At 42.2% G+C, this 24,167-nt stretch overlaps 2 protein-coding genes across 3 annotated transcripts; one reads left to right on the top strand and one right to left on the bottom strand.

Annotated features, from left to right (window-relative positions):
* Positions 1 to 17: 17 nt before the first annotated feature.
* On the bottom strand, positions 18 to 8,380 carry aqp7 (aquaporin 7). The gene is made up of 6 exons (XM_080781912.1): positions 8,079 to 8,380; positions 5,792 to 5,918; positions 5,200 to 5,337; positions 2,205 to 2,323; positions 1,097 to 1,314; positions 18 to 313 (listed from the first exon to the last, which is right to left on the bottom strand). The coding sequence occupies exons 1-6, from the start codon at positions 8,205 to 8,207 to the stop codon at positions 115 to 117; spliced, it is 930 nt and encodes a 309-aa protein (XP_080638038.1). The 5' UTR covers positions 8,208 to 8,380; the 3' UTR covers positions 18 to 114.
* A 2,461-nt stretch (positions 8,381 to 10,841) lies between these two features.
* Positions 10,842 to 23,378, top strand: LOC308324385 (retinol dehydrogenase 12). 2 transcript variants are annotated; one of them, XM_080776429.1, is made up of 6 exons: positions 10,842 to 11,069; positions 12,657 to 12,896; positions 18,083 to 18,172; positions 18,467 to 18,658; positions 20,355 to 20,464; positions 22,805 to 23,378. In XM_080776429.1, exons 1-6 carry the CDS (start codon positions 10,907 to 10,909, stop codon positions 22,985 to 22,987), a joined length of 978 nt encoding a protein of 325 aa, XP_080632555.1. In that variant the 5' UTR covers positions 10,842 to 10,906; the 3' UTR covers positions 22,988 to 23,378. The 2 variants fall into 2 exon arrangements, with proteins under 2 accessions (XP_080632555.1, XP_080632554.1); XM_080776428.1 differs by lacking the exon at positions 22,805 to 23,378 and adding an exon at positions 21,281 to 22,235.
* Positions 23,379 to 24,167: the final 789 nt, after the last annotated feature.

The raw sequence follows: 24,167 nt of genomic DNA, 5'->3' as shown, positions 1-24,167 counted from the left end.
CACACACACACACACACACACGTCTCACTGCTAGGGCCTCTCACACACACACACACACACATGTCTCACTGCTAGGGCCTCACACACACACACACACGTCTCACTGCTAGGGCCTCACACACACACATCAATACAGATGCTCTTCTGCTTTTCCAGAGGCTGCGACTCGTCCGTAAGCTCCTCCTCCTCCTCCTGCCCTTGGTCACAAAGCGAGGGATGGTGCAACTCCACGCAGGTCTTGTAGACCCCTGCCCCCATGACTCCTCCCACAAGGGGGGCTACCACAGGGACCCACCACCATGCTTTTCCAGCCCTGTGTGTGAGTGTGGAGAGAAAATAGATTGAGTATCTCACAAAAGCAAATTGCTCTTTCAAACTTTTTGAAAAAGCTAATTGTATTTAAGTGTGTGTGCGACGTGCATGCTTGTACAGTATTACTACACTACCCACTACTAACACACACAAAGTATAGTAGAATTTCAGAAATAGATTGTGAGGACTGAGGACCATTTTTAGGCCAAGAATACAGTAAACATGTTATACAGTAAACATTATATATTTAGGCTTGACTTGTGCAATGCACACCCGGAATGGCAGATCTGCACCGCAGTGCTTTCTGACCTTGTAGATCAGCTATTTTGAGTGCATGAAACAGTCACTCAATTTAAGTCAGACTTGGGTTAAAAACGGCAAAAAGTGGTAAAACATTGCTTTTATAAAAATGACTGTCCTAAAATGTAGACAGTAGGCTAGTTGTGTGTGTGTGTGTGTGTGTGTGTGTGTGTGTGTGTGTGTGTGTGTGTGTGTGTGTGTGTGTGTGTGTGTGTGTGTAAACCATTGGTTCTCAAAGTGTGGTTTGGGGACCCCAGGGGTCCTTGGAGGGGTTCCAGGAGGTTCCCAGCAATTGACATATAGCATCAAAATCATTTTAACCACTTTATCCATGTAGTTCTACAAGCTCGCAGCACATTCCTGCAAGCTTGTATGGGGTCTGTTTTCTGATGGGGGTCCACAGCCAAACATCAGTTTGGGGACCCTGGGGTCCATGACACGCAAGTATATAAGTGCACTGTCCCGCTAGAGAGATATATATTACCTGAAGACGTCTGTTCCCCAGCCCGCCATGGCGGTGAAGACTCTGGGCGCCAAGTCTCTGGTGGGGTTGATGGCGTAGCCGCTGTTGCTGCCCAGCGAGATGCCAATGAGCAGCACCAGGAGGCCCACGGCCAGGGGCTCGCTGCCCGCCGCCGCGGGCTGGTTTCTCCGGTCCGACAGAGCCATCAGACACAGCAGCAGCAAGGCCGTGCCAAACACCTGGCAGTGGCACACACACGTCAACACAGAGATAATCACACACACACACGCATCAACACATACATAATCACACCATCATCTATCACAGACACATGCGTCAAACACAGAGATAATCACACCATTTTACATCACACACACACATGCATTTTGTTTTAGGCCTGGCATGCTGTCTGCCACTGTTATTATGATCATTTTTTTCTTTTCTTTTGGCATAATCGTCATCATTGCTTGGATGTTGAAAAGTATTCATACATTTTCAGATTAATAACAGAAATAGCATGATCTACAAGCTCACAATGCCTTGCGATGCGATGAGTTGTTGTGAGCTTGTAGCTTGTAGCTTGTTGTTGCTATTTCCGCAAATTTTTAAAGTAAGCCGTGTAGGGGTTTTCAACAGGGGGTCCGGGATCCCTAGGGGATCCTCAGAGTCAGAGTTACTACAGTGGCCAAACTTTAGCCAAGAATAATGAATTGCATTTTTATAGCGCTTTTCCAAGTGCTCAAAGCGCGTTACAATGGTTCATTCATTCATACATTGGGAGGTGAAGCGGCGAACAGTCGATGCCAGCGTCCTCACTTCCCACATTCACACACCAATGGTGGCAAGCTCACACCGACCGACTCATTGGAGGCAATGTAGGGTTCAGTGTCTTGCCCAAGGACACTTCGACATGTGGACAGGAGGAGCCGGGATTCGAACTGCCGACCCAGGGATCATTGGACGACCTGCTGTACCTCCTGAGCCACAGCCACCCACAAGAATAGAACTTTAGCAATGTGTCCCTGCTTCATCTCTCTCTCTCAGCTAGGGGGTCCTTGGGCTAGTTTTAAGCATATGCATGCTCACCTGGTGGATGAATCCAGCATGTACAGGGAGGTATGGTGCTCACCTGGTCGATGAATCCAGCATGTACAGGGAGGTATGGTGCAGGGTAGGTGGCAAAGATCCCAGCCGTGGCTGTGGAACCGGTCACTGTCAGGTTCCCTCCGCTGAAGTCATGTATGGCATCTGTAATCACATAGTAAGGTAGTCATTCTCAGCATTTATTATTTTGTTACAGCAGTGGTTCTCAAACCTTTTCGTGTCAAGGACGACCAAATTGATTTGGCCACAGACCCCCATCTGAAAAGGTTTTGGGCCAGGAACGCCCAGAAGAGAAGATTTGCTGGGGTTTTTTGTTAGTTTTTTTTTGTTCAAATATGTTTTGAGCTTTTAGTCAATGTAAGTTCACAAACTTTGTCCTACACAAACATTAAATTCCCATTGACAATGGATGGACAATGTTACGTCAGTGTCTATTTTACGTCATGATGATGTACAATGATAAGAGTACCACGTCAGCTTGTGTCACTTTGTGCCACTCTACCTGTGAACTAAATAGGTCTGCTATTATTTAATAGCCAGCATATAAGTGAATGAAATGGTTAAAATGATTGTGATGCTGGAATTCCCTCAAGGACCCCTGGTCCCCTGGGGGTCCCTGGACCCCAAATTTGAGTACCGTTGGTCTTGTACACCGTGCTGAAATGGTTTTGGGGCCTCGATCCCCTCCCCTCCAAGAATAAATGTTCAACCAGTGAATCTAATAAACATTACACACAACTCTAACAATTAGTAGGATTCGTTTGGGATGTTTTCAAAAATGATTCTAGATGATTGATGATTAGATGATTCACACACTACACAAATATTCATCATCTATTCAACATTTTAAATAGGCCTATTTATCTATGACATGGTTTTGGACAAAGGACAGGAGGGATAGAGACTTAGAGAGTATAGCCTGTATTGGTATGAATTCTGAGTTTGGAACTGCCAGGCAGGAGGCCTAGAGTACTAGAGAAAGACCAAAGAGGTGATTTATGGAATAGTGAAGGAGGACATAAAGTTAGTTGGTGTCACGGGTGTGAGAGAACAGGGAGAGATGGAGGCAGATGGTTCACTAGTGGCGACCCCTAAAGGGCACAGCTGGAGATCGATTGAAATATTAATATTTTAATTAATATTAATATTTTCTATTGAAAGTATTTAGCTGCCTATGAACATCGGCCATTTGATAATATGTGAATGTTTTCAAAATAGCAAATCTACAAGCTCACAGCTTCACTTTGCAATACATTTTTTTAAATGGCATCTTTGAGCTTCGGCCTATGTCTTTTCGATCAACCAACAAAGAAATGTTGGATGTAATGTTAAATGTAATGATTAGTTATACTTTTAATATAAACTAAATTTAAATAAAAACAAAAAAGATAGAAAAAAACGTTGTTTTTGAAACATTGTAACAAAACAACACAAATCTTGTATGAGCTCTAGGATTCTGTTCTTAATATCTGGCACAAAATATTTTCAGATGGGGGTTCCGTGCGGCCGTGCCCAAATTAAAATGCATATTGGAGGTTCCTGACATAAAACATTAGGAAGGAACATTAGGAAGCAAGCCCAAATAAGCAGGCAAGCAAAACAAACCACTAGCCTTTTTGATTTTTCCATAGAAGTCTAGTGACGCGTTGAAGGCGCGACATTGCTGTGGAATTGACGTCATCAGCCAGCGCCGCTCCATGTGTTTGTTTCTCACTTGTTGATAAACAAAACTGCTCGCTAGTTCGAGACTCGAGAATGTAAACAAACACTTTACCGCTAGCATGTGTGACAGCGTGACAGATACAGGCAGCTACACTAGTGTACAAGTTGTAGTTGACGTACAGTACACCTGCCGGCTGTGTGGGGTGAGTTTACTAAACAGCAAGGGAAGGTTGCAGTCAATGCGTGCTCTGTTTGGAACTAAGAAGGACTTGATAAAGAAGAAGAACCAGCCCAATAAGCAGCCACTGTGGCGACGGTTCTCCAGCGTCGGGGTGTCCCTGGTGGACCGACAGACCCGGTCTGTCGCCACGCATATGCGAGTCCGGGTGCTACAATGCGCTACTGAGAGTGGAGAAATGTTGGACCGTACGTTGAAAAAGTGGCAGGCACAGTGCCAAGCCAAGTACGACACTGCTGTCGAGGAGGAGGATATAAACTCTGAAGGTCCCCCCATCAAGCCCTTTGCATTAAAGAGGTCCCCAGCCCCCTATAGTACAAGAAAATACTTAGTAATACATAACAGAGGTATGTAACTCTGGTGGGAGTGCTTAGATGACAGTGAGTAAAGTGTAAAGATCTTTTTTTATTCAAACACAAAAAAGAGAAAAATTCAATTACCATTTCTGCATCAAAAGTAATCAACAAACTATACTATAAAATTGGTAAAACATTGGCCAAAAAATAGCTGATTTACAAATGCGAGGCATTGTGAGCTTGTAATAATAATAATAATAAACTTTATTTGTATAGCACCTTTTTAAACAATGTTACTAAGTATCATTGAGATTTGAGATAATAGTAATTATGTCAAATAATCATCATAATTGTTTCCTACTTTCCTTGTTGAAAAATGTTTATATATTTTAAAATATTTTCTAAAAATAGCAGATGTAAGCTGTAAGCAGTTATTTCCGCTATTTTCACATTTCTTTGAAAGTATAAAATGAGGGTAAAAGAGGGTAAAAATCATGGAGCCAATTAGTTTACAAAGTATAGTGTTTAATTAGTCTGCTGATAGCCTGACATGCATAAAATGTTGTGTGGGCACACTGCAGTTTTCATTAACTGAAGTAAGGACTACCCTGTGCTAGTGTGCTTTGACTTAATAATGTTTCTATTTCATAATTATCCATCTCTGTTCTGGTATCTATCTCTCTTTTATAGTCTTTCTGTTGTGTCATTTGGCAATAAATGGAAATATTCAATTGACACAAAAATGTGATTGATTCTGATCATTTATTCTGATGTAATCACGCAAATATAGTTTCCATCAGTGTGTGTGACGTGTGTGTCCTTACCGTAGTAAATCAAGTAAACCGTCCCGGCAGCCAGGAATGAGCCCAGAAACTGGGTGAAAACGTACAGCGGCAGCATCCTCCACGCCAGACGGCCAAACACGCACATGGTAAACGACACTGCCGCATTCATATGTGCCCCTGGTACAACGGAAGAGTGAAGGAATTATGTCGGAATCGCACAATTCAGTAACTTTAACCACTTACAACTGCCGTCGCCATTTGGACGTGTCATTGTAAGATTTCTTAGGTAAAGATCCCAGGTAAAGAACCTACCGTCGGTCTACTCTGAACAATGGGCAATCAAAATAACAATCTGTACATTTAACCCATTAAAACCAGGGAAGCATCTGTGTCATTTTAGATTTTAGCCTTGGATATTTAAAAAAAAATAGCAGATCTACAGGCTCACACTGCAAGTATGTACATTGCTATTTATTTTTGGACCATTTTGAAAAATCTTTAAAGGCATTTTGTAGAATCAGCCTCTGGTCTTAATGGGTTGGATACCAGGTAGCCTATCTGTTTAAATAACATGCTATCTAAATTGCGTTTTTAACGTTGTGGTCAGCTCACTTCATCCCTATTAACCTACCTGAGACCTTCCCTCCGACGTGAACTCCCATGGCCACGCCCAGACCGAAGCCCAGGTTGATGCTGATGTACTGGCCAAACGCTCCCTGCCCTGTGACTACCTGGGCCACAGAGCCCAAGCCAAACACCTGGACGAGGACATCACAATCATTCATTAGTGTCCTTTCAGAAGGGCAGTTGTCTGGATCAACGACAGGTCTGCTCAAGAGGGGAGCGACAATGCAGGTGTAACAACACAAAAAGCTAAACAGAATCCAGGTCTGGTCAGTCGCGGACGTGTGCACGAAACGAGTGTCCGCGGCAATTTCACATAAATACGCTTGCGTTGTCAACCCTCGACTTCTCCGCTCGTACAGAAAAAAACCGAATGAATTACTAGGCGTGTTAAATCTGCCTGTTTGAAAGGACCCTTAGTGTCACTGTCACATCAAAAGTTTACGGTGGAGGGGGGCAAGGAGAGAAGAGTATTAAAGACAGAATAAAAAACCCACACCCATGTGAAGTGAGAGCGCTCTTATCATCATATTATGTTATCACATTCCAGCCAATCATTCACAATTGACTTTTCTGTCCTCACTTTTTATCCTCAAATCCAATCTGGCTAATCACTTGTGTCGTCCTCAAGTTTCTGCCCTCATTTTTATATACATTTCTCAGCTATCAAATCATCTGAATTCCGTGCTCAGCCAATCCAATCATTGCCCTGGGGACGGGGTACACTACACACAACCGAGGATAATTCCGACGTCCCATCTGACCATTAGGTTAGTGTGAGGTTATATATCAGGGTAAATGGTTAGGGATAGGGTTAGATATAATGGGGCCAGTCGGATCAACAGGATGTCTGAATAATGTCATGGCACCCTCCCCTACGTGTCCATTGAAGGCAGGAAGTCAAGCAAAAGGGCCATAGGGAAGTGCTGAAGGCACGCTGCGTCGCTGCCCAAGTCTCTTGCTGTCACTACTGGCCAATCACAGTGCGTCTTTTCCGGGACTTCCATTACGCACGCGATGCTTCCACTATGCTTCGCAAGGAATGTCGGGAAAATTGTGCCTTAAATTTTGCCACGCGCCCCAGAGCCGGAAGAGGCGTCTACCTTTATATGTCTATGGCAAACACCATCAGTGTGTATTGGGGAAAGCTGAAAAGACTGGGAGATCCAGACGTGCTTTGATGTGGGATAGCTTCAAAAGTATAAATGCCTACTACTAGTCTGAATTTTCATTCAGGGATATTAAAATAACGGCCTTCCATACTATACTTCTTTGTATATATCCTCTCTTCATAATGTAAATAGTATCCCAAGTGGCACACTTTACTACTTATTTCGATGGAAATAAGCGAATTAGCACAAAAACCCAACGCTCATTGAGGGCTTATATTAAGGGAAATAGCCAATAATGCACTTTTGCACAAAATAACACCTGGACCTCTTTGGTGGGGACGTAACAACTACAAATAAAGGTAAGAAAGCCTTTTAGCATGCGGAATTCTCCTATAATTAAGTTATTGGCCTCATTCTCATCCATTCTAATCTACACACTGCAGTATAGTAGCTTTAATCCCCCAAAGTTAAATCTCCTTAAAAACTGCAGGAGTAAAGTCCAGTGCCTGCACGTGACTCCAAGTGTAACTATGTCTATGCACAGTGGGCAGTGGTGGAAAAGGTTGTGTTACACATTTTTTTACTTAAGTAAAAGTATCAATACTGAAATGTAAAAATACTCTGTCACAAGTATAAGTCTGGAAAATGGGAACAGTGCGCGCATGCGTGTGTGTGTGTGTCATGCAGCGGTCTAAGTTTAGGCTTTGATATGACAGGTGGCTAACACGTGACCTCAACATGTGGCAATGCCATGCTGTTGAGACAATTAAGCCAGTGTTTTCCTGGACATGGTTATCACCAGGCTGGTCATGGATTTTGACATTCCTAATCAACACATGGTGTTCAAAGACTATATGTGTGCGTGATTCAGGAAAAGCCATAGATAACTCTGTATGTCACCAAACTTACAACATGAACCACTAGACTCAAAACCTCTAGACCTCTAGACTTATAGTAAACTGGATCATGGTTGGCTAAGTATAAATAGAACAGAAATAGCCCATCTACAAGCTTGTACACTGTACACAGCCAGCCTGCTTGGTAAATTCTTCACAGTAAAGTCCTGAGCCAGAGAGAGTGAACAAATCAAACCACAACCCATAAAGGGTACATGTGGTTCACTTAGTTCACTCTCTCTGGAGGTGAAATGAACACTCAGGATTTGGCATTGTTCTCTCTTACCATCATGACATATGTGCACAGGGTCTCCGCCATTCCCACTCGAAAAACCTCATTCTTGATCCAAGCCTGCAATAAAGATTTGCGGCCCTTCTTCTGAGGGCCCGGAAGTGCTGCTGGCCGCTCTTTCATTGTTTCCTCTTCTGCAGCTGCACCCTTATTTATTTGGGTTGATTTTCAGTTTTTGCTTTGTTTTCAAGTACAAGTTAGTTACAGTACTAGTCCCTTCAGTTAACTGCAGATTTAGCTATATTCCACAAAAACGCGTCACTTTTTGCTGATCCCCTCTGCTTTCAAGCTTCCTTCCTTCCTCTCTCTCCCTCTCTGACCCTCTCTCTCTCTTCCTATCTGTAGTGAGTACCCCATGAAGTGTGTTCAAAAGTTAAGGCCTCAGCCCCCTCCTCGCTGTGACACAAAGTCACACACACAGGGCGTCCAATAGTTCAATGTCTCGGACTCAGCTAACAGGGTGAACAGGGTGAACAGCTAACAGAAGGCTGAAGAATCATACTGCCTTGTTATTAGAAAAAACAAATCCTACACGTTTTGTTAGAAAGCCTTTGCACCAATGTTTTAGGACATGTTGGTTTGTGAAATTGTGAATGCATTTGCGTGTTAGAATTATATTTTTAATAGGCTACTAATGCTTAGTTTAACAGCCACAAGGTCATGACTGCTTCCTGTAGGAAAGGTATTATGGCTTGGCACTACTCTCCAGTTTATGGCATGGTGACAAGTGACAACCAGGTCAAGGATGTGTCTGAGTCATTGCCTCAGGGGTTTTGTTCCTGTTGACGGTAGACCAGTGGTTCCAAACAGCTCAGTCAAGATCCAAAAGAGAAATTTGATCTCCCCCGGGAGTCCAGGACACAAACTAGTGAATATAGCTGATCTATACAAGCTGCTTTTAATCACAGCTAAGCTTAATTTTTAACTGTTGGTTTGATCACCTCCTGTCTTCTTGTTTGTTTGTCTTACTGTGTTTGATTGTATCAGATTGTAGTACTGATTGTAGGCTATTTGATTGCATTTGGTCGATGTCAGTCGTTTTTAAATGTGCTTAATAAATAAAGTTTGATTTGATTAGATGTTTCATTTATTTATGGAAATTATTACATAGGAAACAGAAAAAAGCTGGCTGGCTGGCTGGCTGGCTGGCTGACTGACTGGCTGGCTGGCTGACTGACTGACTGACTGACTGACTGACTGGCTGACTGACTGACTAATGAATTTGCACCATTGGTTGGCCGGTTTGCCCAAGGACTGTCAATCCAGCCTGCAACATCCTCACAGGTGTGTGTGTGTGTGTGTGTGTGTGTGTGTGTGTGTGTGTGCGAGTGCGTGTGCGTGTGTGTCAGTGTGTGTGTGTGTGTGTGTGTGTGTGTGTGTGTGTGTGTGTGTGTGTGTGTGCGCGCGCGTGCGTGCCGTGCGTGCGTGCGTGTTTGCATTAAGACCATTTTGCAAACTGACCATTAGGCCTATGTTGTGTGGAAAAACACAAGCTAGAATAATTGTTTCCTGATTTTAATTTGTTTTATTTATTGATAAATTGAGAGAAACACAGTTTTATGCCACTGTCTCTCAAGGTCTCAAAGAGATCCAGCTTTAAATCCGTCATCTTTGAGTTTGAACCTTAGAGTGTATACTCTAAGATTTGAGTTTGAACCTTAGAGTATATACTCTAAGATTTGAGTTTGAACCTTAGAGTATATACTCTAAGGTTTGAGTATATACTCTAACCTTAGCGTATATACTCTAAGGTTTGAACACATCATCATCTCAGTGTCAAGAAGAACTTCAGTTTCCATATCTCTTGGAACCAATGAGAGAGCGTGGCTTCCCTCTAGTGGTTCATACGTTTATTACATTGGCCGTTTTTGAATATTTCGCATTACAATGGCCTGGCTGCAATTGACCACCTAATCACCAGGGAGCCCCCTGGCCCTGGGTTAAATGCATGCTGTTTGACTAATGGCTATATTTCTATATTTTATTATATAGCACAGCTTATATAGACCTTGTTTAAACATGAAAGACAAGTTTTATTTACGAATTATGGAATTAACGGTAATTTGGGGGTTTATTTTCTTTTTTATTTGAAAAGTCCTCAGACTGTCACTGTACTCACTGTAGGCTATCTGAGGTCAACAATGGGGCAGAACGTGAGTCAGTCAGCGGTCTTATAATGATAAGTGTAAGACAAGTGCAGATATCAGCAGCAGGCAGCACCGACAGATGGCTGTCATGATCGATATTGCATCAAAATAAAACCATCTATAAGGAAACAAACCTTTTCAGAAGAACATCATTCACAGTCACACACAAAGTTCACGTGAATGCACAATTTAAAAAACAACTGTTAATATATAGGTTGAATTGTTATAATTCGGTTAGATGTCCTTTGCCTGCATGGCTGGCCTCTCACACATTCTCAAAACTTCCTCAGCTGAAATATAGGCTACACATTTGGGGAGCCATATTTTTTTCTTTCCCCTTTTTAAGCCTTTCTTTCTTTCTTTCTTTCTTTCTTTCTTTCTTTCTTTTACATACAAGAGTAAAAACTATACGATCCCTTTCCTGTTAATGGAAATAATGATGTGTCAATAATATGTAGCCTATTATTATTACCTCCTCACCATCAAACCGGAGGCAGAATTCAAAGAACAATGCAGGTTTAACTATACCGGACCGGTAGCCTTTGAACTGTGGGCGGTTTGGCCATAATACTATCGAGGGGAGACGCATGCACGCGCAGTCACGCGCACGCCGTTGCATGGTTCATTGCTGCTGCTTCTTCTAAAATCTCTGAAGGAGTAGGCTATACAGTTTCAATGTCTTGGACTTGGACGGACATATTCTGCCACCCATTATGGGCAGTTTCCACGCTCTTATTGGGATTCATTCTAAGGTCCCAACGGAGAAATCCGTGGAACCCTCGCTGCTGCGCGACCAGGCTGAATGGGAAGACTGCCATAGTTACTGGAGCCAATACAGGTATTTCTATTATATTTAGCTATATCATATGGAGATCCTGCATGCTATAGTTTAGCCTACAAAGGTTCAAATTGAACCAAAATCCGTATTGTTCTGTAAATCTGAGTGCACAAATGTGGAACCTGCTGAATGAATAACTTGTTCACTCTCATTACATGATTTTCCTAATGTCGATACAGATATAGAATAAACCTTGTTTTAACAATAGGCAATTTGCTGAAATATTGAGCCTTGAAACTTAATAGCCAAATTTAATCTGGTAGCATACCAATTAAATGTACGTGTTGCACAAAAGTTGTTTGCTTTAGCCATAAACATGCATGTGCTGCATTTGTTATGATGTTATAACTTCAGCCTCCTCATGCAGATACGTCCTTCCAACCTAGTTGTCATAGAAGCTGTACATTTATTTATTTATTATTGACCATTACATAAAAATTAACAGGTGTCCGGGGCAATGGTTAATGATTGTATCCAACAAAACGCATGCGTCATGACCATATACTGTAGGTCGACGACGCACGGAGAATATCGAAAGCATATCCGCTATTTATAAACATAGGCCTAACAATTATAGCCTATTGTGGCTTCAGAATTAAGTATACGTTAAAAGGAGCACTCTTTTATTCAAAACAACGCCGCCCTGTCGCATTGATTTCACCCAGGCTACACAGTGCAACTTGTCAGCGGCTTATGATGCTCTGTCTGTCTGGGTCCAATGGAAGAACATCTGGAAAACTGTGAACATGTGTGTGTCACTTCCCTTGTGTTGTCAAGCATGATGTAATGCAGTGGTTCTCAAACTGTTTCATGTCAAGGACCCACACATGATTTGGCCGAGCCCCTAAAAAATATTTTATGGCAGGATCCCCCAGTACCCCATACAGGGGCCTGGGGGGGAGCCCTCATGCCCCATGGGACTCCCACAATGACTCCTATATGTGGGTTCCCTGGTCCCCACTTTTTAGAACCACTAAGGGTTGATCACTGCAAAAGTGCAAAGTCCCACACAAATTGTAGGAAACTCTGTAGCCATGCTAGGAAATGTTTGTTTACGTGAAGAAAGTAATGTACTTGAACGAAACAAACGCACATTCACGCAGGCACGCACGCACGCACGCACGCAGGCAGGCAGGCAGGCAGGCACGCACGCACACACACACACACACACACACACACACACACACACACACACACACACACACCATCATCATCATCATCATCATCGGCGGTCACTCGTATCCGAGTATGACTGTCCTCCTTATTGGTCCTTGTGGGTCGTCAGGTGGCGATGGAGGCCGATTCTGGACCCTGTGTCTATTGTGATTAATATTGTCAGTTGATTTAGCCATCTATTGTAGACTGTGTACAGTACACAATGCACCAATATTGTGTATACACACAACATACAGCACCGGATAACATTAACAATGTGCATGACATGGCCGTGTCAGGTTGCTGAGTAATAATAACTGAACTAAAATGCAAATGATCTCCCTTCTTTCACTTCCCTATATAGAGAGTAAGTAAAATCTTGGAATGCAACCGTTCCAATTGATTTTCTTTTCCTCTGACCCTGGCCTGCAGGGATTGGGAAGTTCATTGCCCTGGACTTTGCACGTCGCGGCGCCCGTGTTATCTTGGCGTGTCGCAGTGAGCCACGCGGGAGCGCAGCACGGGAAGAGATCCAACAGCGGACGGGGAACGCTAACGTCCACCTGCGTCTGGTGGACACGTCCTCTCTGGACTCTGTCAGGGCCTTTGCTGAGAAGGTCAATGAGGAGGAGAAGGCTCTCCACATTCTGGTGAACAATGCTGGAGTATCAGGTGAGAATCGACCATGGATGGAAGATGCTGGCATAATAATATAGCTAGAATACTCCCAACTTTGTTTAAAATACAGTCCGATGATAGGACTGTAATGCATACACATGCGGCCCCCTCCATCACTTAAATCTGAATACTGATTTAGTATTGTTCCAACTGTTACAATTCCAAACAGGCAAACATGACCCGCTTTAATTACTTCAATCTATTATAGTATAGCTTGAGTATAGTATTAAAATGTTGTTGTCTTTTTTATGTCCAATGCATTTGCATTTAAGTTCATAAAGTTAACATAAGCAAACTAAATGCATTTGAAATAAAATAAAAATGTTACTTTTCAGCTTGTAGATCTGCTATTTTTACTACGACAGTATATGCAATGTGGCCCTCTGGAGTGAGTGTGGAAATATAGTCCCACTCCATCTTCAAAGTGTCCCACCCCTACTGTAATGTATGCTCCTGGCTGTGGTGCAGCGACTGTACGTACCCGGCATTAATACCATTAATACTGCAGTCAGTGCTGTCATTCAGAAACTTAACAGGTTTACAGGAAGAAGTGGGTGAAGTGGGTGAAACACATTTTGTCCATATACTGTAGGACAGTAGACCACAGGAACAAATCCACATGAAGGAAGGTCCGTCATTAACAAAAGTGTTCCCCGAAGGCGGGGTTGGCGAAAGGGCCTTTCTGTGTGGAGTTTGCATGTTCTCCCTGTGTCCCCTAGGGTAGGTACCCTCACAAAAACATGCAGTAATCCTGGTCTCTAAACTGCCTCCCCCTGGCCAGCCGGGGCGCCTGATGGAGGGGAAAGGAACTGGTTGGAATAACGTGTTCCTTCCACACGCTACGTCCAACCAGGGAAACTCCCCCCTGTCAGGTGTAAAGGAGCAACTTGGACACTCAAGCATGAAGGAAGCATGAGTTAAGTCCGTTGCACTCCCCAGGTTGGCGGAGGGTGTGTAGAGCCCAGGATCACAGTAGATGATTGACACAGGGGTGAAAAATGGGTTAAAAAATATAATAATAAAAAAAAAAAAGTGTTCCAGTGTGGCCTGCCTGGCGAGGAAACTGAATATGGATAGATCTGGTACTCTCATTAATCAGAAATGACCACTCCTTTCTTCCAGTTTGTCCATAATACCATAGCAATCAAAACGTTTCTCAATACCTGCATGTGACCATGTCCAACATAAGTGCTGAAAGATCTTTCTCCAAATTTAAATTAAAAACACATTTGAGAAACATGATGATGGTGCATCGGGAGGTCGGGCTGGGCATTCTAATAAGCCAGACCGAATTGCCTTTTACGGTCTGGAGAGGCTCAATTGTACGCCCATTTCCTACACCAGAGAACTGGTGTGGCCAATCGGGACACGGTATGCAATATGGGCGGGCTTTGGTACAGTGCTTTGGTACGTTCAATGCTTGAGACCTTTGACTGACAGTAGCTCTGACCAATTGCGTCAAAGAGAAAATGTTTGAACCCGCCCCCCGGGAAACAAGATCCATACACAGCATCTCCAGACTCAAATACCACACGACAGTATGGTTTGAATCTGGCTTATTAGCCAGGCTGGGCATTTATAGCCTATTGAAAGCAGATGAGCTGGCGCTATTGATTGACATTTAAGACTTGGACACTGCCACTGCACTGGTATGTAAAACAAAGTTCCCAGTTGAGCACATGCACAGCCAGAGAGAGAGAGAAAGATGACTGAATATCTTTTTATTAAATTATAGGAATCCGATAGCTCTGTTGTGGTTGTGGTAATAGGGAGAGTGAGGGGCCTACTCATCATAGCGACGTGAAATGGCACTGCCTGCATGTCTGCCTCAGAAACTGACTTATTCTGTGACATACATGACATAATATACAGATTGCCTTTTTTGGCTCTGCACAACATGGCTTATCAAGTCCTCTGATAGCTCCCATTGCTGATTACTGTGTGTGTGCGTGCGTGTGTCTGTTTGTGTGTCCGTCTGTGTGTGCGCGTCCGTGCGTGCGTGTGAGAGAGAGAGTCCTACATCATTCAGTGTGACGTTACTAATCATTAGCACATGGTGGCTAAGATGCAAGCAGTATATGATGAGCAGCTCATGTTTTTATTTTATGTTTCGACACATAACCAATTAGGGTTGCCAAGCTTAGCACACAAACACACACAAAAACAACATCACGGAATCCAGTATCCGCATCCAGATCTTCAAATAGTAAAATCAACAGGAACCTGACATTTTTCTTTGTAAGAAATGCTGGGTACTCAGGGCTTTTGTTATTTAACAAAAGCCCCATTAACCAGAGGGGAAGCTGCCCACTTTAAAACGTTTTTTATATACACAGACATATTTCAGTTAATTAGCAAGTAATGGTGCCGCAGCCAAGTGTTCTGTATGTGCATAAAGGTACACTGCCACATCTGGAAATGCTAAATCAATAATCAAATGATTAACAAATGACGCAGTCTGCTAAGCATGTAAGTCTCATGCAATCTACTGACAGGGATAATGGAAAGTCGAGAGGACTATTAACCTGCCCTGGAAATGATCAGCAGGTCGACACAAGGGTTTGATTACGTTTTGATTCTAAAAACTAAAAACTAAAATAACTAAAGTAACAGCTGATACCACTCACAATGCTTCAGTGAAAGTGGGTGTGGTGGCTTCAACAGTTTTTGATTCGATTTATTTGATGTTATGATTAAAATAAATGGTACACATGGTACATGCGTCTCACAGCAATGTCAAGGATAATATGTCATAAAGTCAGCGACTTATTTGCATTGTGGTCCTTCCTTGGTTTTGGACAAAGCTAAGAGAACTTCTGTCCAATACTTTAACGGAAAACAATATAGTATATTTATAAATATCTAAATATGAACACTGAACAGCTGATAATATGATTACTGAACATCTGTGCTTTTCAGTGTACAAGGAGGATCTTCTTTGAGTAAAATTACTCCATAAAGAAGAATGTGGATTCTTCTTTCATGCACAGACATAGAAACTTAAGATAAGGCAAGGAATGCCTCATCAGCAGATCACGTTACGTCAGACTGTATCATTCATCTGAATATAAATTCAGATGAGAATGCATTTCTCCAGGTTTAGATTAAGACAATGACAAAGTGCATCATATACTCTGTTGATAGACAGATAGTTGTTATAATACTCATTGTTGAGTATTTATTTATTATTGGTGGGACTGAAGAGTTAATTAACTTGGAGTTCAAAAAGGTCAAACTTCAAGGTCAACTCTCTGTCAGGAACTGAGATGTAGAATAATAGTTGTTGGTGCAGGAAAGGTTGCGTGTATTTAGTTCCCATTGAAATAACTGGTTTTGCCACCAGTGTGTCACGACTCATGGTATGTTTATTTAATCACAACTATTTTCCCGCTCAACATGCCTGCCCACAGCCTCGTCTCTGGAGAGTGGATCTGTTGGTGAGGCAGAGTTCTCCCTTTTATACTGATGCGCTCAGGTGTGCTGATGAGCGCAGGTGCACTGAGTTGTCCTATCAGGTGATTAGGGATGTACCTGTCATCGAGAACCTTCCCCAGTCTCCATGTAGCTCTCTGCCTTGGGCGGTATTCGACCAACAAGACACCACAATATGCATTTCTTGATCTTTCTATGTTCCCTCGAGGTATACTGCACATGTAAACACAATTTAAACACAATTTTAATCTGAGGCTGTTATGCAATAATTTACTACTATTTATATAGTTTAGAGAAAAAATGCTGCTATTTGTCCCAAAGGGACTGCAAAAGGAAACAAATAAAGCATAAAGCTTTATACCCTAGTACAGGGGTTTTCAACTGATTATGAACCAGGGACCACCACCCTGACTGAGAATCTACCTGGGGACCACTTTGTGTTGGGAGGGGGGATATGGGTGTAGTGTGGGGGGAAATTAACCTTTCATATTAAACTCATGTTGCTGTTCATTGTAACTTACTGTATGTATGAGCGAGCAGACACATGCGATTAATTATGGGCACATTTCCTTATAATGGTGACTCAACCAGGCAAACCGGCACAGTTTCCCTTGAGATTCTAACTTCCTTTTCTGTGGAAATTCTTTATGTCCGACTCAGTAACTGACAACATCGACACGTCATCAGCATTTACTGCATTGTTTCTCAACTTGTGGTCAATACAATAAATTAAAATACAAATCTTCACTTTCCTACATTACTAAATGCATGGTCAGGGACCACATACAATACCTTAACGGACCACCAGTGGTCCACAGACCTCCTGTTGAAAACCCATGCCCTAGTATATTGTATAATATACTGTGTACTGGCCATACATGGAGCGTGTCTTGAGTGTGCAGGGTTTGATGAGGTCAGATCAACATATGGAATGTCTGAACAGGTCAGCTCCATATATGGAGATCTAAGGGTGGCAGTGGGGGCAGTGTCCTTAGACTCTAAGGCTTAGAGTATATATTAATAGAGACCCAAATTGTGAACGCGCTGGCCGTTGACTATCATTACACGTGTTCACGTGCATTCACGTTTAAAACAGCGTTCGCGTGTCATCATAAACGTGCTAAATGATAGTCAATGGACCAGCACGTTCACGATTTGGGTCCAAACTGCAATACCAAATTCGGTATGTCCATTTCTCCTCAGGGTTTCCTCCGGGTGCCGTCTCTATTAATATATACTCTAAGGCAGTGTCTTGAGTGTACAGGGTTTGATGAGGGTCCAGCTAGGGCCTTAATTTTCGGGTCTGTTGAGAACTCTAGTTATCGCCGGCTGCCGGGTGTGGCTGCACAAATAACTTTGGGGCAGGGCCGTCTAGAGTTTAAATGGACAGGTATCAGTCAAAAGGGAGACATCGAAGAGGAAGGATGGATGGGGGAGGCATTTAGCAGACGCTCTTAATCCAGAGCAATTTACATTAAGCAAGAACAAAGAACATGGCAATACATCATATACATAACAACAAAAAATAGTAGAATCATACGTAAGCTAAGAACATATACTTCCCTCATTTTCAATAGTTTTTATTATCTTTTGACACTTGCTTTGGCAATGTACATTGTAAACGTTTTCTCATGCAAATAAAGCTCCTTTGAATTGAAATTGATTTGCATAACCTGATAATAATAATTATCATAATATTTCTTTGCAGTATTTTTTCATATTCTGTGTCTACTCTCTTCTACAATCAGGCTTACCCAGTGAGATAACCAAAGAAGGGCTGGAAGTTTCTTTTGCTACAAATCATTTGGGTCCCTTTCTTCTCACCAACCTGCTGCTGGGTAAGATCCACGTGTTAAAGGAGTAGTTCACCCCAAAAAGGACATGTGTTCTATGATCAATTACACACCCCAGTTTTTGTCACATTCCTGAGCCATATATTTATTTTATACATATAAAACCTTGTGAATTGAGTAGTACTTTTGGTAGGCCTATATTGATTATTTATACTTTTACTCAAGTACATTTTGATTACCCAGACTTTTACTTGTAACGGAGTATATTTCTACATTGCAGTATTGAAACTTTTTACTTAAGTAAAACAATATATATATACACCCTGGTCATCCCTCCAGAGCTGATGAAGCGCTCGGCCCCCGCTCGCATCGTCACCGTGTCCTCTGTCAACCACCAGAAGGGCCAAGTGGACTTCTCTCATTTCCACGGTGAAAACATCACCGGCACAAGAATGGACTCCATCTATAACGACACCAAGCTACACAATGTCATCTGCACCAATGAGTTTGCGCGCAGGCTACAGGGGACAGGTACGGTTGAAATTGGAATGATACCTTTGTGGCAAGGACTATTGTATCCTACGGTTTACTCCACAAATATTATTAACTTTTAATTTAAAATCTTTCATGGAATGCTAAGAATGCTCATTAATCCTCCATGTTGGAAGAACCACTATTTGAAAAACAACAATTGCTTTTGTGTTTATATAAATATGTGTTGTTTTATTGCTGAAGTGCCATGGTAATTCAATGTTTTTAAATAGTTTATTTTTACCTATTATTTTTATTAGCCTACAGTACACTGCACAGAAAATTAGCATTTTCTTTTGAAAGACGGTACCAATAGTTACAGGCAGCCCATGCAGGAACAAATAGAACTATAAAAACATTCCGTGCGAGGCCTCTGTTGAGTCCATAAAAGAAGTCTTGCAGAAACGCCACAGTAAAGTGCATGCAATGCAGACGGACAAGCCCATCTGGTGCTCGGTCTGTGCTCCTCAAGCAACATTTAGGGCTTTAGAGTACTTTTGTTCCAAAAATGAATGAACATTTAACCTAGGGGGAACATTAGCCGAAATTAGCTGACGTGTCGTGAGCTTGCAGATTGGCTATTTTTGGAAAAGTTATTTAGTGTAAACGGTCCAAGTACAGAGCCAACTCAGATCCAGTCTTTAAGTGTTATTAAGAAAACTGTGAGGGGAGAACTTGCCAAAAGCCTTGTCAAAAATGGTGTCAGCAAGGCTGTATACAATATCGAGCTCATGTCTGCTTTCATTACACAAGTTTGTATGCAAGACACAAAAACAAATACTGTACATTTCAGAATGAAATCACAGTGTTAAAAGAGTCACTGCATAAATTATTAAATTACATAACGTTCAAACATAGATGAGAGTAATTATAAATAAATGTAGCTACACACCACAGCACATGAAAGTAATGCAATTCTGGCACTTTAGGAAGGAACTTTGAGATGTTCTTGTGGCTTATACCCTAATTAGAGTTCTGATCCTTTAGGATTTTAACGATTCCGGTTCCTTAACAATTCCCTCTTAACTGTCAGATTATGGTTCCCTTTAACCATTTCAACTGTCTGTAACTCTGAGAGTGTACAAATGTGTACACTCTCAGAGTTATGATATGGTCCTTGAAATGATATAGTTTGAAAACCATACCAACTCTGACAGTGATATGTTTTGTTTTTTTCCTAAATATATTTTCTATCCCACGATTTTGTAACCCATTTTTCACCCCTGTGTCAACCATCTACTGTGATCCTGGGCTCTACACACCCTCCGCCAACCTGGGGAGAGCAACGGACTTAACTCATGCTTCCTTCATGCTTGAGTGTCCAAGTTGCTCCTTTACACCTGACAGGGGGGAGTTTCCCTGGTTGGACGTAGCGTGTGAAAGGAACACGTTATTCCAACCAATTCCTTTCCCCTCCATCAGGCGCCCTGGCTGGCCAGGGGGAGGCAGTTTAGAGACCAGGATTACTGCATGTTTTTGTGAGGGTACCTACCGTGATATGTGATATGTTTATATCACTGTCAGAGTTGGTATGGTTCTGAAACTATATCCTCAGCTCCAGAAACGGCTTCAAATGTGATGGAACAGATTCCGGTTCCTCAACGTTGGATCCGGGTTCCTCATGTTCCTCGAGGATCCAGATCCCAAACCTAAACCCCAGTCTCTATCTGTCTGTGTCTTTGTGGGCGAGATATAGGTGTGACCGCCAACTCGGTTCACCCTGGTGTTGTTATGACAGAAGTCATGAGACACTATAGAGTTGCAGTGCGATGCCTCTTCAGTTTGATCGGATTCTTCTTTTTCAAGGTGAGTGAGTGTTGAAAAAGAATGCACAGAATTTTTGTGAGGCTAGGTTTAGGGTTAAGGAACTTAAGGTTAGGTTTAGGCATAGCTTTTTGAAAATGGCCCAAATAAACACACACAAAACAAACAAGCGCCCCATCAGTGCCCATCGATTCCCATGTGCAGGCTCCAATTCCGTCTGAATGGGTTGCCCTAGCAGGGAACGTAAACGAGGAAGATAAGGAGGAGCCATCTGCATTAGTGTTTACTTGGAAAGGAGAACTGCTTAGCCAAAATACTGCACCAGGGTCGTCTGATTACATTTGTATCCTTGGGGATTAATGTTTCATACCCCTTAGTTTTCACCAACAGTCCAACACTGGGTGCCAGCCTTCCGAGGAAATGCCAACTCTCATTTCAGTCTATTACTCCATTTCCATAACCGGTATATTATTGTCATGAATCTACTAAATAATCTACTAAAGACATCTAGTTGCAATTTGTCCTCTCACTGAAGAAATAATTCATTTCCACAAGCTAGTGAGTAGCACATGAGTAGCACAGCTTGGTTGACCAACACAAGATTTCCCTAATCATGTGTTGGTGTGTGCCTGTCTGCACATGAATATACTGAATTGTTAATGTTTGGTCATCATCCAGGTGCTGAAACATAACTATATAATTCAGCGTACAATGAATATTTAGACATATTTCGACATTTTGGAAAGGTTTTGAAAAGTTTTTTTCTTTACAAAAGTATAATGACATCATGCACAAAATTGGGACGGCAGGTTTCCAAGTGGTTTGGAAGCCTAAAAAGCATTATGTGACTGTCAACAGATGGAAGACGTCATGCCTAAACGGCATCCCTTGTTCAATGTCCAAGAATGCAATGAGGCACAGCTGCAGGTCAAATCTAAACCACACTGCCCACAGGGTGATTTATGTGAACCAGGACTTCAGCAGCTGGACCAGTATGTGTTTGATTGCAGTGTGTTGTTCTTTGGTGATGAATGTAGTCGATCAGTGCGTTAGATCATGCTGATCTTTGTCTGCGTGAGTGAAATTGGCCAGAACCTGCTGTAGTCATGCCAGTGTATTCTAACCAGAACACGTTTGTTTGCTGCTGGTCTAAATGGACCAGTAACAGTTCACTGGCGGCGACGCATAAACATCATCATTTCATTTTTCATTTAGTGGGTGAAAGATATTCTGACTGGTAAAAGGAGGCTGGCTATTGTACAGTATGTGCACTCCTACACCTGCATGCCTATAAGAGCATGTGAGGTTCACAGATCAGGCAGTTTGATAGTGGTTTATTCAGTGACATTGGTGGAATGAGGATGAACTAGAAAAAGTGCCCTTCTGGGCACAGGTTTCCACCAGGAGGATAGAAGTGTGTGTGATGTTTGGCAAAATGTTTAGGAGTAATATAAACGTAGATAGAAATGTTTTTTCTTGTTGGAGTTGTGGTGCTGCAAGCACCTCTCAGTGAGGGACAAAATGTTTGTCTGCTGCCTAGTTAGGCCTATATATATCCCCCAGGTGTGCCGATTGTTGGCCCCACCCACACCACCAACAAGGCAGCCTGCCACTACTCCACCCCACTCTCAGCTAGAGTACTGGGGTTTTCTACAAGATTAATTCCAAAATATGTTAGGAATATGCGCCATTCCGTTCACTGGAGTTTGAACAGTGTTGCATTTGCATGCAGTGTGCTCGCTTTTTAGTGTCTTTTATGTTCTTATGTTAAGAGTTAAAGGTATATTCAGTGATTTCACTTAAATCAAATATCACTTATTTTTTTGTTTTGTTGTGATAATCCTCCCTACTATAGAGTGTGCTGATCATATATGGGACCGTACCCCGACCATATAAGGAGTTCCTCCCTGTCCCCAGTTAACCCCATGGGGGGGGGGGAAACCGTAGGTTTCGTTATCATGGCCCAGCATTCATCCAATCAGGATAGAGAGGGGCCTTCTGCCAATCCTTGGTGTGTGTGCTGTTGGTCTGTTGCGCATCTTGTTACCGGGGCAGACCGGGGGGTTTTCCAAATCACTGAATGCTCCTTTAAGATTCGAATGAAGCTTCTGATAACTTTGGGAAACTGCTACACCCCCAAATTTGTCCTGACTGTTCGAAATAGTTTGGTAAGCCCTTTTTCTGGGCGTAGTAGTGTAGTAGGGGGAGTAGTGGTTAAAAGTATACTGAAATGTGCGTGTGTGCATGCATGTGTTTCCGGGTAAATGAAAAACAATTCCTATAAAACATACAATATATGCATGCATAATCCAAAATCCTTAATGTCTGTTGTTTGTGTTTTCTGTCCCCATGCATCGTCCCTCTGAACCTCCTACTCTTCAGTCCGCAGAGGAGGGTGCGTTCAGCCCCCTCTACTGTGCCGTGGCAGAGGAGACCGACGGGATCACAGGAAAGTACTTTGACAGCGACTGTGCCCTGGTGCTGCCCTCCCCTTTGGCCAGAGACTCCGCCCTGGCGGTGAAGGCCTTTGAGGTCTGCGAGAGACTGACCTCCATGAAGCTCTGACAGTGTGGTCTACTCTGCTCCACAGAGCCTTGAGAACACATCTGTGTGTTGAATGGCGTATAACAAAAGGCTTTTAATGTATAATTATTGTATTACATATGGTTGATTATACATATCATGTTTTTTTATGGACCGTATATTTATATTTAGCTCATATTTACTTGCAAAAAAACACTCAAGCGGCTTTGATTGATTGATTGATTGATTGAATACTTTAGTAACATTTAGCAGAAAAAAAGCACAGGAAAGTAGAGTTCAATACAAGCTAAGAGGATTTAAACACAATACAGCCTATGGTTTGTTTCCGTCGGGGTCCTTCATACTTAATTCATCGAAACATTATGACATACAAATATACAGTACTATGCAAAACATAAACAGTTAGAAATAACTGAAAGGAATTCTCTAAATTAAATATTGTTTTGAGATAAGCACATGAATGCATACTCTGCAAAACTTGGCCCGACGCCAAACGTACATTTGCTGTCTTGCTGACCCCTGAAAGAAAGGGAAACAATTGCATACATGGGTCATATTGCACCACAGTATAATTGCACGGCCTATTATATGAAAAAGAAATGTTTCACAGATTATGTTTTAATGAGATATAGGTTAGCACGGTGAGTCGTAAATGAATTCCATATCTTGGAACCTAGCTGCATAAGTGATCCTCAATTGAGATGTAGTAGTTTGTGATTGAAAAGAGGCTGAAGCTGAGTGGTGTGTAATTGTGAAATTGTTTGTTTGGCATAAGATTCTTCTGGAAAGACGAGGGAAGTGTTTAGTTCTGAAGGATTTCTAGCACCTAAATCAGAGACTTTCAGCCAAGCCCTTGGACAGTGTATTATGCTAGGCCCTTATAGACAGACAAACACTCTCTCTTGAGAGATCCCCAAAGTACGGCCGGTCCGGCCTCACAAAGAAAAACAGTCTACATGAAGACCGTAAGAGTTTTACCTAACTCGACAAAGAAATATTTTCCAGAATTTTGATTAAAAGAATACCCGTATGTAAAATAAAAATAGAGAGAAAGAGCTCAGCACTTGTTTGTAAATACTTTTATTTTTTTTATTTCTTTGTGAACTGCATGTATTATTAATCTGTGTGTAATTAAATCATTGTTATAACATTTGCTCAAGGGCTGATTCATTCTACTTAACATATGGATTCAAGATCACTG

The sequence above is a fragment of the Protomyctophum bolini genome (assembly GCF_963924005.1).
Source record: "Protomyctophum bolini genome assembly, chromosome: 2".
Lineage (NCBI taxonomy): Eukaryota > Metazoa > Chordata > Actinopteri > Myctophiformes > Myctophidae > Protomyctophum > Protomyctophum bolini.
Note: the sequence above shows the minus strand (reverse complement) of the source record. Positions and strands in the feature narration are given on the sequence as shown.